Below are 13410 nucleotides of genomic sequence, written 5' to 3' on the forward strand. Positions count from 1 at the left end.
CATCCCACCTTGCCCCTGACATGGGCACTCCAAGCACAAAGCCAAACACAGGGAGCGCCTTGCCCTGCTCCAACCCCATCCCATCCTGGGGTGTTCCCTCTCCTGCAGCCCAGGGATGTCTCTGCTGTCCCCATCACTCACCTCTCTGCCTTGGGCGATGCCCAGCTCTGCGCTGCCCTGCCTGCATCCGGGCTGAGCTGGCCATTAAATACCTGCGGGTGCTAATTGCCTTCTGCCGGAGGCTGGGCTGCTGCAGGGAGGTGGGGGGACAGAGGGGATGGGGCTGGACAAGCCACTACAACAGGGTTAATGAGCCACCTTCATTTGTGGCTTCGTTTGGAGGAGAGGCTGAGCAGGAGCCGGTGCTCTTGGCTTGGAGCCAGCGGCAGTGACGCCGGTTGGGGACACGAGCACTTCCAACTGCAGCGCGATGTGAGCCTGTCGTTGCAGGTCCAGATGGGTGTGCAGAGCCTGCAGGTGCTCCTGCACTCCTACACCCACTCAGGACCCATCCCCACACAGAGAAGCCCAATTGTTCCCACCCTGCCTGGCCAATGCTCACAGCCCAGCTGGTCTCCAGCGCCAGGCACTTGGCTGTCCCCCCCCACATCTTGGGATGGGGCTGAGCAGTGGTTGAAAGGAGCTGGGACCCCACTCAGCGCTGTGCCCATTGGCACATTGTGGCTTTCTCCTGGCTTTGGGTTCCCGATGGGGTTCCTACAGGGCTGCCAGCTCCCGCTGTCCTTCTGGTGGTGTCCCTGTGCTGTGACCAGAGAGGAGAGCACACCAGTAACGATGAGTTCCTTTTATTAAGGAGTTCAGAAAGTCCACATGGACAGCGCTGGACACCACTCACACACAATGGAGACCTCACGGCACAGCAACACGACGCGACGGCCGCGGGGAGGGACATGGCCGTGCTCCAGGCCTGGAGCCGTACGCCTCCCCTCCAGTCCCCAGCACCACACTGCAGCTGTGCCGTCTCCTGATGTCCCCATGGCCACCCTGGCGAGGTGGCACTGGGAGTGGGTTCATCCCAGCCTGGGGTTACTGAGTGCCATGTGCACTCCCAGCACTCATCCTGGAAAACCCGTCATCTCGGGCTGTATGGAATACCTCTCGTGCAACGCGAAACGAACTCGTTTGGGAGTCCTGGGTGGGAGGGGCAGGACACAGGGAAGTGCTACCAACACACTACAACACCCCATTCCTGTCCATTCAGAGCTCAGGACCACAAGGACCCCACACATGGGCTCTGGGTCGTTCCTCCCGAAGGCAAATGCTATATGAACCAGCTGTATGAACCCACCGAAATCAATGAGCTAACAGCAAAGGTGGGCACGGCCCTGCAGACCCTTGGGGTGCAGTTGGGGGGCTGCTGCCCTCTGTGGGGTGTTGGGCCCCCCCAGTGGATTTGGTTGGATGTGAGCAGTGCAGTGTCTCTGGCTCAGGGTGGTCCCAGCGCATCGTGTGTCTCCGGTCCCCGTGGGGCAGAGGGATGGAGAATCGCCCAGATGGAAGCGCTCATCCAGTGTGGAATGAGAGCAGGGGAAGGCTTAAAAAAAGGAGCACGTCGAGAAGTGCAGAGCTGCGGCTGCAGGAATGAACCTTTGATCTCACTGTGCTTTGGGTCTCCGCGCAGCACAGCTCTGGGTCTGTCCTCCCCTCCTCAGGGTGCTCCAATAGTTCTCCATGGGGTTGGGGTCTGTTGTGGGGCTGTATCCTCAGTGCTGTGGGAAATGATGCAAAGGTGCAGGGGGTCCCGGCTTCCCCTCCCCTCACACCAGCTTTATTGGTGTTGTTTTTGGACAAAAGCACCCATTGAAGTCCTTGTAGGAGCCTTTCCCATTCCTATGGGGCCGGGGCTGCTGCACCCCTCAGCAGCACAGTGCCTGGTGGGCTGAGGATGCAGCCCCGTTATCAGCGCCCTGCAGATGCTAAGCCCCACTCAGGGCTGCTTTTTGCAAAACCTTAATGGGATTTGAAGAAACGAAAGGCTTTGAATATCTGCAGGTGCAGAGCCAGAGCTGGAGCGTGGCTCATCGGGGATGGAAATGAATGCGGGTTGCCGGGCGGGGGGCCCTGTGGGGGTGCTGCTGAAACAGAGGGCAAGGTCACAGCTTCTGGATGGTGAAAACCCATCGTGCATCCGGGGCAGGAGCTGTGCAGGGAAGGCAGAGCTGTACTGGGGGTTGTGCTTTCCCTGCTTCCTCCTTTTCCTCCCGCTCTCTGCTTTGCTGATGCCACCGCACAGCTTTGTGCCATGCTTGGCTGTGGGCATCCATCCCTGCAGCGCTGTGCCCATGTGCTGTGCAGCTCCACGAGCAGGGGCAGTGAGGTCTGTAGGTGTCCCTTCCCCTCTCGGAAGACAGAGAGGAGAATGTTTGCAGAGAAGGAACCACTGGCACTCGTGTGAGCACCAACCCAGCAGAGCCCTCCCTGTCCTCAGTAGCACCGTGGGGGCTCTGCGCCCCAGAAATGGTCTCCAGCCCCTCCATCCCCTCCCCTCCTTGTGCACTGCTCCCCAAGTCCCCACTGCACCATGAGCATCCGGTGTGGCCCAGGGAGAGGAGGCCCATCCCAGTGGGGAGCAGAGGGCATGGGGTCAGGACAAAGCCATCGTCCCCGGCGGAGAGATGCTCCCACAGGACCCCAGGGCAGGATGGTGGCATGGGGTGCATCAGGAAGAGAGGAACCATGGGGCAGTGGGAAGGGCAGGGATCAGGGAGGGGCTCGGTCCATCCGCTAATTCTCCTCCCGGACGGGCCGGATCTTCATCTCAGTGAACTTGAGGGAGTACTGCCAGCCAGTCCAGGAGGACCACTCGATGCCATCGGCGTAGGAGCTGTGGTGGCCCTTGAGGTACTGCCCGTTGAGGTTGGAGGTATGGCAGTTACGGTACCACCAGGCGCCGTGGTAGAACGCCGCGCAGTTGTTCTCTGAGTGGTCGTTATCCAGGTCCTTGGTGGTGAACTTCATCCCGTTGTGCTTCAGGAAGGAATCTCCTGCCGCAGGTAAAGGAGCCGTGAAGGGCCCTCCCCACCCCTATCCCTGCCCTCGGGGTGGCTTCCAAAGCTCCGTGCACCTCGATGGAGCTTCTTGGTGCCTTATAGAGCACTTGGGCTCATCACTACTCAACCACAGCCACCCTCCAGCTTCCAGCTCTCAGTGGATGCTCCGGGGATGGGATTTGGTCCCCTGAGGGGCCCTACCTGCTGTCCCCGAGTAGTCGGCGATGGAGATGGGGTACCCGTCCTCCTCGGGGTCAACAGAGAAGAGCCCCACACCAAAGCTGCCGTAGTGTGCGAAGGCGGTGCCGTTGTCGAAGTCCTCCAGGTCAACGCGCAGCTCGTAGCTGCCCTGCACCGTCAGCACGTGGATCCGCTTCAGCCCTACATGGAGTGGGGTGAGTAGGGCACAGGGGGGTCCCTGGGATGCACCGATCCCCACTTCCAGCCCTCGCTGCCCTGGCCAAGGACACGTGTGCAGCCCATGGGCAAAGGGCAGCACCGCTCGCCTGCCTACCGATGACCCTTGCAGTTGCCCTGAACTCCCTGTGGCTGCCTGACCACGGCATGCAAGACACGGGTACTGGCTCAGCCATTGGGGTGCATTGGTTCAGTCACTGGGTGCACTGTTCTGGCCATTGGGTGCATTGCTTTGGCTATTTGGGTGTGCTGGCTCAACCACCGGGTGCCTTGGCTCAGCCATTGGGTGCCTTGGCTCAGCCATTGGGTGCACTGCTTTGGTCACTGTGTGCATTGGCTTGGCCATCAGGGTGCCTTGGTTTGACCATTGGAGTGCATTGGTTCACTTGTTTGCAAAGGACACCCCACGCACCTAACCAGTGCTCTCCTGTCAGCTTCCCAAAGCCGTCCCGGTAGGCTTCCCAACCGCGGAAGAAGTTCACAGAGCCGTCCTCCCGTCGCTGGAACACCTGGGAAGACACAGAGGAAGGCAGGGCAGCTCCGGGCTCAACCCAGCTGTTCTCTCCTCCCCTTTCTCCTCGCTCTGTTCATCAGCATCTCACGCCCTGTATGTTTTGTCCTCTTTTATCTTTAGTTTGGAGTTTGATTTATTGACAACGATCCAGAAAACGCTGCTCCCCGCCTGACCATTCGAACGTAATTAAGCTTGCAGCCCTGGATTAATTGCATTAAACTTGGCCGCTCCAACCTGCCTGGAGGAGAACGGAGCCGGCGAGATGGCCCCGGAGCGCTGCGCTCCTACGGCTGCGATGCTCAGAGCCGGCAGGGAGGCAGCGCTGTGTGCTGGGCCACCTCCCCGAGCTGCCCCTGACCTTGGAAGCACCCATATGTGTTTTTTTTCCCATTGCCCACCCGTGGGACACCCAGCGCCCGGCTGCTTTGGGGCCGGGTGTGATGGGGCCGGGCGCGGGTCCAGCGCCGATCCTGCTGTACTTACCTTCTAGAATTAGAGCCTTAATTTTAATCCCTGCACTGAGCGCTTGAGAAGCTGCTGCTAAGCCCATTTAAAGGGGCTTTCGGTGGGTGAGGGGGCGGCGGGGCTGGCTGGGAGCCCCGAGCTGATCTCCCCACGCCGTGCCGCGCAGGGAAGGCAGCAGCGGTGATGCTGAGGCTCTCTCATTTAATCGGCTTTGACTCGAGGTTGTAAATAGGCCAATTGCTCGGGAAAGCGCACGGGACACATCTTCATTAGCCGAGCCCCGGCGCGGCGCGGCGATTACCGAGCTGTCGGCAGCTTTGGGCTGGGATCGGCGCCGCAGGGACCCCGCGTGCCCCACGGTCCCCACGTTTGGCTGCAGGAGTCCCACAGAACCCCGCACCCTGAGCTGGGAAAGCTGCACCCCGAGTTTGTGTGCGGTCCCTCCTCGTGCTTCACACTGGGGACGGGGAAGGGAAGCGATGGGTTTTGGTGAGCGGGCTCTGAGGGTCCGCAGAGGGACGCACGAGGGGAAGTGGGGCCAGGGCTGCAGGTGAGGGGAGCTGGGAAGCGGGGCCGGCTGTGCTCACAGCACGGGCTGCCCGTTCCTTCCCTCCTCATGAAATATGCATCGCCCCCTCTTAAGCAAAAAGGATTTCCTTCCCCGCTTTAAAGCTTAGGCTGAAATATTCATCGCCCCGGCTCGCTGCCTGGCTGCTCAGCAGAGCGGGGCAGGAGGCACTGGGAAGGCACAGAACCGGGAAAGTGGACAAAATGAAGAAAAAAAAGGAGGAGTGCCACCTTCCTTTGGGGTCAGCGTCCCCAGCGCACCGCTCCTCGCGGGGCGGAGATGCTGAGGCGCAGCCTGGCAGTGATGAAACAGCGCAGAGAGTTTGCAAAGAGCCCGGCACACGAAGCAGCGTCCTCAGGCGATGGGAAGGCCGTGCTGCCGCCCTCCGTCACACCGTTATTGCTTTAATAAAGCGCCAGGAGCGGAGGGTCGGGGAGTGGGGGGAGGGAAGGAATATCAGCGCGCTGCCCCGTGCTACGAGGCGGTCAGCCCCGGGTGAGCTGCAATTAACGGCAGCGCAGAGGCGATGCAGATGTTCCCGTGTGCTGGGAGCAGAGAGCTGGCTGGGGATGGGTGGCCCTGCAGCTGGGAATGGACCCCATCTCCTGCCACAGCTCTTGCAGCTGAAGGCTTAGCTCAGCAGCTCCCGAGCCCAAATGGATTCAGCTGCTTCCACCCACCTCCCCACATGCAAATAAGCCCAAATGTCAGAAGTACGGCTCCAGAGGAGGAGGGGAGGGAAATTTCCCAGGCTCTGTACCACAGCATCTTTACCTGGAGCCCGTGGGCCCCGATGTGCACCAGCACCACGGATGGGTGAGCCCCCCACCCCACAGCCCATGGGGATGTCTGGGAGCCGGGTTGGGCCGTGCCATGGGGCAGGGGGTGGCAGAGTGCCTATTGCTCTGACCCATAATGCTGGGATGCAACATAGGCTTTGGTCCTTTGACCCCCATCAAGGCCTGGAGCTCACGGTGTGCATTTGCTCCCTTTGCACCCTTCTGGCCCTGCTGGAGCCTTCCCAGCTGCAGCAGCTTTAAATAAACCTCTGAGTGTCTGGCTAATCACCTTGGGCTGCTCTTCAGGCAGCTCCTGAGTGTGTGGCTGGGGGAGGCAGTGCATGGGATTTGCAAGGACCCTCTACACCCTGGGAACTGTAGTGTCCCCTCTTTGTCTTCTCTGACCCCCAGGATGTGGGGTTGCTGTGCTGTGCCTCGGTTTCCCCAGTGTGAACCCAATGTTCAGGTCTGCTTGGGTGGGCTCTGGGTAGAGCGAGCCTGAAGGCTCATCAGCCCCTGGAAGGCAATGGGGGGGAGGGGAAGGGGGGCTAAGCTGCCTCCTGGCACTGCTCAAAGCTGCTTAAGGGAAGCAGATCGTGGGGATTTATTTCCTAGAGCGCCCAGCTGGAGGGGTTCTGGGCCATGTCCTCATGGAGAGGCCGCCTGTCACCCCTATTCACCACCCTGGGGTCTCTGCTTGGTGCTCAACATCCCCCAGGCTGGGGGCACTCAATGGAACGTGGGGAGTGGCTGCGTCCCCCTGTCGCCCTCTGCTGCATTACTGTGATTACGGGGCTGTCGCAGCCATGGCACAAAGCGAAACAGACAGGGAGAGTTAATCAGCACAGCAGCAGAGGTGCCCCCAGGCACCCCTTCGTTAGTGGTGCACAAATGAGCTGGGGTGGGTGATGCTATGGGGGGGGAGGGGGGTGAGTGCACGGAGCTTTTCTTTGTGCTTCCACAAAAAAAGGGGAGGAAAGAGATGGTCACCACTCAGTTGTTCCCTCTATGTTGGGCTGAGGGATGCTGGGTGTGATGGAGGCCAGGGGGTGTCGGTGGCCCCAGACCAGCACCTGGCTCTGTGCTGTAGGGGTCCCTTTGTCCCCATTGCCATGAAATACGAGTTCCAACCATGGCACAACCCAACAGCCCAACCCCAAGCTCCAGCTTGCTGAACCCTCGCCAGGTCCCTGCTTGCAGCCAAGCCCCATCCCCATGACACATCGAGTGACATCTCCCACCCACAGCCCCCATATCCCAGCCTGGGGACATCGCTCACCGTCCAGCCGCCCCCGTCGGTCGTCATGTCGCAGTAGACCTGGAAGCCCGAGGGGTAATGTGTGGGGAAGATGGAGTAAATCCCATCCTCTTGCTGTCCGCTCACATAGATGTCAAAGCAGTCCCGGGGCCGGGAGCCTGCAGCATGACACAGGGATGGGGTGGGATGAGAGGAAGGCTGGTTAATTAATGATCTAATTTCAAGGCTTGCCATTTCTTCAGGCTCCCAACCTCGCTGCTTTGCTCTTTCCCTTTCTTTCCCTCCAGGGATTGGGTTGAGTGGTGCTGGGAGGGACGCAGGGACCGTCCCCATGTCCCTTTTTGGGTGGTCGGGGCAGGATGGACCCCAGCAGAGCAGGGGGCTGATGGCTGGAGGTGGCCATGGGCACAGTGCTGGTGGCTCCAGGGCAGCTTACTCAGCCCCATCTCAGCACAGCAATGATGAATGTGACTGCTCCCAGTGCTGCACAGTGTGCCCGCAGTGCTTGCACCCAAATAGAGGAGAAGGGTCACTTCTGGCTTTGCTTCTCCTTCATGGATGCTGGGAGCAAGCAGAAGTAATGTGGATTTTGTGGTGGCTGCATGGGCCGTTTGATGGGGGGCTGGGGGCTGCATGGCGAGAGACCCATTTTGTGGGCACATCTCCCTCCTGCCTCTTCTCCCTCTACCGTATCCATTGTCTTTGCAGGCTGCTTCCCCCATCCCAACTGCCTTCTCCCTCCCCTTTTGGCAGGTAGAGAGCTGGGAGATGCCCTATGGCTCATCCCTCCCCATGGCACACCCTCCCCAGGGCTGGGGTTTCATCTCTCACCATTGGAGCAGCCACGAGGCCGTGCTCCCCGTGCTGGGGCTCGCTGCAGGTCAGCCTTGAGCCGGGGCCGGACGCCGCCACGCTCCTTCTGCAGCGTGTCCAGCACATCACTGACTGAGCTCACCAGCCGGGCCATGTTGGTCTGGCTCTCTGAGAGGAGCTGCAGGAGGGGGACATGTGATGGGGTGATGGGTTGGGGTTAAACGGAACTTCAGACCCTCGTGTCTCCAAGGAGGTGGCAAATCCATCCCCATGCATGCTCTGCCCGCTCCCACAATTTTCAAACAGCTGTAGGAGCAATTTTCCCAGCCAGGATACGAGGTGGGGACACAGAACCGTGGCAAAGCCCACACGGTATTTTGGGTGATGTTTTTCCCCCGGGTCTGCTCCCAGATGATGTCCAATGCATCACTGCGTTGGAAGAGAGAGCTCCTGAGCTCAGCCTGCGGGCAGCTGGGGACAAGGAGCAGCCGGGACATGGGGACTTTGGGAGGAGCTGCGTCCTGAGGCTCTGCCTTCCCCCGAGGTGACCCGGCTGGGAGAGCTCTGTGAGGTGAGGGCAGGCGGGAGCAGAGCAGTGGTGCTGGGAGTGGAGTGGAGAAGGGACGGCGCGGAGCTCAGCATCCTGCCATGCTCTGGATCTCACTGTGATGCCCAACAGAACCTCCCCGGCTTACCCTGGTAAGGTTTTGCTGGGTTTGGGGTGGTGAACGAGGCAGAGGAGTTATTTGTGAGCAGGGTTCCAGGTTGAGCAGGGAAGGGACATCCCCCACAGTGTGTTGTAGGGCACAGACACCCCAAACAGCTACCCCCCAGCCCTTGGGCATGGAGCTGAACTTGTTCTAGCTCCAAACCCCACCAACCCCCAACCACAGCTTTTCCCTGCATAAAGAACAGGATCCATGCCTTGGGGACACGAGGACACCCACCTGGATGAGCCTGCCCTGCTCGCTCTGCAGGGCGCTGAGCTCCTGCCCCATAGCACTGTGCCCCTTCTTGAGGCCATCGCAGTCAGCTCGCAGTTGCGCTGCGTGCGTCACCAGCTTGGCCACCTCGTCGGCCACACCAAGCAGCAGGGCCTTCTGCTGGCCCTTGGTGGCCTTGGTCTCAGCATCGTGCTCGGCGAGGGCGCGCAGCAGGGAGCCCTGCAGCCCCTCCAGGCGCCCGACGCTGCCCGCCGGGTCGGGGCAGTTGGGATCTATGAAGATGTTGATGCGGGAGCTGTCGGCTTTCTCGATGGTCACCAACGCGTTGGCCTCCTCGGGGTTGGTGCTGATGACTGGCGGGGGCTCGGTGACGGGTGTGTGGTAGTGGTTCATGAAGAGGATGGCCCCTGTCACTGTCACTGCCAAGAGGACGGCCACCGAGAGCAGGACGGTGCACAGCACGTAGCCACAGCTCATCCTCTGGGGACACAGAGAGAGGGGATGTCGGGACCCATCACCATGAGGGGCCATCAGAACCCATTCAAGGTGCCACTGGGACCCGTCTACATGGACTCATCACCACGAGGTGCCACCGGGACCCATCCAGATGGACCCATCGCCATGAGGGGCCATTAGGACCCATCCAGACAGACCCATCCCAGAGCCTTTCCACCAAGAGGTGGGTTCAGACCCTCACAGGGACTGGGATCAGCCGTGGCAATGGGATGGAGAAGTGAAGCCCACCCCCCAAGGACTTCTGCCCACAGGATGGAGCAAAGAGAAGTGGAAGCAGAGATGCCCATCGCAAAAGCAAAGTGCTTTAGTCCCTGCGTGGAGCCTGGAGGGTGGCTTTGTCTTCATGCCCTCACGTAGGGCAGACCCAAAAACTATGCCAGAACATAAACCTTGTGCCCAGGGGACTCTGGAGAGGTCAAGATGTGGGGTTTTGGGGGTAACATTCTGCATGGGCTAGGTTTGCTCCTCTGCTCTAGCTCTGGCAATGAGGGAGGTCACACTGCACCCTGGCGTAGTGCTGCAGGACGGAGCATGGGGACAGCAGGGAAACCTGTGGTTCCAACAGGGCATGGGTGAGCTCAGCCAGCAAAGCTGCTGAAGCCGCCTGGGAGCCACGGGTGTGAAATAATAATAAGAGGGTGAGCAGAGCAGCATGTGACCATCTGTATGTTTTATTGAAGGCATAATGCTCAGGGAGAGCAGCACCAGCCCCAGGAGATGCAGGTGGGCTCCCCACTGCCCTGGGAATGTGAGAATGCAGGGAGGGAAAGGGAGAATCCCCGTGCTGTGCCCCGCAGTGTGGACAGCAGGGAAAGCAAAGGGAGAGAGAGGGATGTTCCCAGAAGCGTGGGGAAGCTGGAGCCACGCTGAGCAGCAATGGGGATTGCTCCCAGCGGGGCTTTTCCCTGCTCTACGATCCTATCCCAATGTGACCCAATGGAGGAGCGACTGCTCCCAGGCTCAGCCTGCAGGAGCTGCTCAGGGTGCAGTGAGTGCCATTCTTGCAAAGCCATCAGCACGGAGGGTGTGAGCTGCTGCCCGCCCATCAGCTCCGGCCCCCTCTCATCACACCTGCGGGACATGGGTGGTGATTTTCCCCTGACCCCGGTGCTGTCACAGGGAATCGCAGCGCTGCCAGAAAGCCGCCTATTTGGAGAGACAAAGACTACTTTCTTCGGGAATGAGGAGAAAATTGCTGCATCTGCAAAGATTTCCCAAGCCCTGTCCTCTCCCGTGCACATCTATCTGGAGTGACACCTTCCTTCAAGCACCCTTCATTCACGCTCCCGCAACCATTTGCATTAAGGTGACCACGGCTGCGGCAGCCGGGGAGGTGGGGGGGGGAACGGCTGCCCCGCACAGCCCGAGGGCTGCTGTGCCTTTGTTCACGTGGTGCTCAGCCCCAGGGCAGCCCTCCCCACAGGATGGGGCAGTGGCAGAAGGAAGCAGAGACGCATATCACTGGCAGCCCTATGGGGACAGCTGGGACCCCACGAGCACAGATGCAGAAGGACAGGACGGCTGCTGGGAAGGGGGAAACGTCGAGTTATTTGAGATCCAAGCAGGGAACGCTGCTGGTTTCCAGCCTTCCAGCCCCAACATTGTCACCTTCCTGCCATTGCTGGGTGCAGGAGTGAGGGTACGACCCCTCTGCCAACACACACCCCTGTCTGCAGCTGTGAGATGCTGAGTGGTGACAGCCTTCCCCGTCCCCCAGCGCTGTGCTGGCGGGTTGTGTTACCTGGCAACCTGCGGTGGGAGAGGAGGGAAACTCCTCCGGCAGCACCTGGAGCATTCTGGGGTCTCTCATTGCCCCCTGCTCAGCAAAACTGTGCCCAGCATCCAGCATGGAGCCCTGCCAGCACCGCGTTCCTTGGAGCTCTGGGGCTTTCTTCTGCCCATTGCACGGCCTTGAGCTCACAGATTTTCTCGCTTTTGAGCAGCCATAGGTCATCCCTCTGCTGACAAACCCTGCTGTTCTCTTTGCCAGCAGGCCAATGTCCCCACATCGCTTCTTCCCAAGGAGTGAGCAGAGCTTTTCCTGCAAACTTGCTCATGGTGCTGGGGCCGAGAGGGATGCAGCAATGCAAAACCCAGCACAAGTCCTGACTGGGTGCAGGATGCCAGGAATTCTAGTGGCCTCTGATCTGACATCTGCTGGCAGCTGTGCCAGGCTGGGGAGCAGAACTGCTGCCTATTGCTGAGGCCAAGCCCAGATCTCTGTTTGCACAGAGAGCACAGAGACAGAGCTGGAACCAAGGATGCTGCTCCTACTCACTGTTCCTACACTCAGGGGACCTGAGCTGTGTGGTGTGAGCTGCCCACGGGCTCTGTGCATCCTGGGACTGGGGGTGCCATCATCACCCCACCACACATCCCATCCTCTTTGGGCCCCAGGAACATGAGCAGCCATGTGGGTGCAGAAGCAGCAACTCCAGTATGGAGAGCCAGAGCAGAGCCAGAGAGAGGAAGGCTGCTTGTCCCCGGGCAGGTGGAGCAGAGTTGGAACCAAGAATGGAGAATGGTGGTGGGAGAGGCTGCGCCGAGCCGTGGGGATGCTCTGCAAGGAGGAGGTGTCCTTTATTCCAGCCAAAGGCACGGCTCTTTGTAACCCGGCAGGGCCGCTGGGATGGCTCCATGCCACGGGATGGGGAGCCCCAGGGCTCTCCCCACGAGCTGTGTGCCAGCCAGGGATGAAGCAGGACCCCGGTTGCGCTCCTTGCAGCCCAGCCATCCTCCCCTCCTACCGGGTTCATCTGGCTCCAGAGGAGCCCAGCTAGAGGACAGCAAGGGCCAGTCCATCCCACGGCTTGCTCACTGTGCATCCCAGCTGCTCTGCCCCTTCTCCGCTGGGCTGATGCAGCTCTGTTCCAGTTCCTCTCCACCTGCTCTCCTGCCCAGCTCTGCACCCTACCCGTCCCAGCTCCTCTGCTCGTTCCCAGGCACGGACGCGGCACAGCCGAGCTGCATCCCTCCGCCTGCTCTCCCCAGAGCTCCTACAGCACAGCACAGCGCGGCGCGGCGCGGCGCAGAGCGCACACGGGGACAGGCTTCCATTGGAGCCTCCGGGAGCTGGAAGCAAACTCTGCTCCCTCTGCAAAGACGTGCAGGAACAAGCAGCTCCGCGCTGCGACGCCCAGCCCCGAATGCACTTCCCTCACCGAAGAGAAGAGGGAAAACGAAACGATGGACACGGGGATGAGCGCGTTCCTGCTGGGGAGCCCCTGTCCTCAGCAGCGGGGTGCAGATGGTAGCCGGGAGACGGAGCTGAAAACAGGGAGATTCTATCCCTCAGCTCGCAGGCTCGGTCGGGAGCAGCTCCTTCGCCTTCTCCCACCGTTCCCACGTCTCTCACAGGCGCTCCGTGCCTGTCCTCCTCCCCCCACCAGGTGCGAGGCAGCCCCACGTCCCAGCCACGCTCCCCTACCTGCCGCCTGCGTGCCGCGGATCCACGTTCGGATGCCGCCCGCACCCCAATGGCTCCGGCTGGAGGAGATGCCACACGTGCAGCAGCCCTGCTAAAGCCTCCGACACGCGCACCGCTGCCCCAGCGCGACGCCGGCCTCTGCCCAAAACCCAGCCGGCGTTTGGCTGTGGCAGGTTGGGAAGCGGAGGAGATAAGGAAGGCAGCTGGCTGAGGCTGCAGCGCGCGGCCAGGACTCGCAATCCCCTCTAAGAGGTGATTTAAGCAGTTAAAATGTGCGGCAGTCCATCCGAGCCGGGTGTGAGTGTTCACCCGCTGCCAGCCCAGCGCTCAGCCCTTGCGCCGGAGGGGGATGCGGGAATCAACACGGAGCCGGGGGATGCGGGATGCAGCGGGCGGGGACTCGGAGCGGCGCCCGAGGGATGCTGCCGGTGCCGGGGGGGCCGCTCACCCCCGGGTGGAAGTTACCGTGGGGTGGGGGAGGGACAAGCGTGGGACCCCCGGCCCGTACCTGCGGTTTCTCCTGCTGCCCGTCCTCAAGTTGCGAGGCTCCTCCCATGGTTTTCCAGCGTTCGTTCCCCATCGCGCCGCCAACTTCGGCCCGAAGTCCCCGAGCCCCCGCCCCGGCGCGCCCCGCGCCCCGCACTCCTCGCCGGGAGGGAGGAACGGGCGGCGGCGGCGGCGGAGGGAAAGGAGGGAGA

The 13410-nt window shown here is 61.1% G+C and overlaps 1 protein-coding gene across 1 annotated transcript; it reads right to left on the minus strand.

Moving 5' to 3' along the window:
- Positions 1-790: 790 nt before the first annotated feature.
- Positions 791-13410, minus strand: FIBCD1 (fibrinogen C domain containing 1). The gene is made up of 7 exons (XM_052669177.1): positions 13221-13410; positions 8773-9249; positions 7844-8003; positions 7034-7170; positions 3841-3937; positions 3213-3392; positions 791-3005 (listed from the first exon to the last, which is right to left on the minus strand). The coding sequence occupies exons 1-7, from the start codon at positions 13290-13292 to the stop codon at positions 2746-2748; spliced, it is 1383 nt and encodes a 460-aa protein (XP_052525137.1). The 5' UTR covers positions 13293-13410; the 3' UTR covers positions 791-2745.

The sequence above is a fragment of the Tympanuchus pallidicinctus genome, unplaced genomic scaffold, assembly GCF_026119805.1.
Source record: "Tympanuchus pallidicinctus isolate F22 unplaced genomic scaffold, pur_lepc_1.0 scaffold8, whole genome shotgun sequence".
NCBI classification, from domain to species: Eukaryota; Metazoa; Chordata; class Aves; order Galliformes; family Phasianidae; genus Tympanuchus; species Tympanuchus pallidicinctus.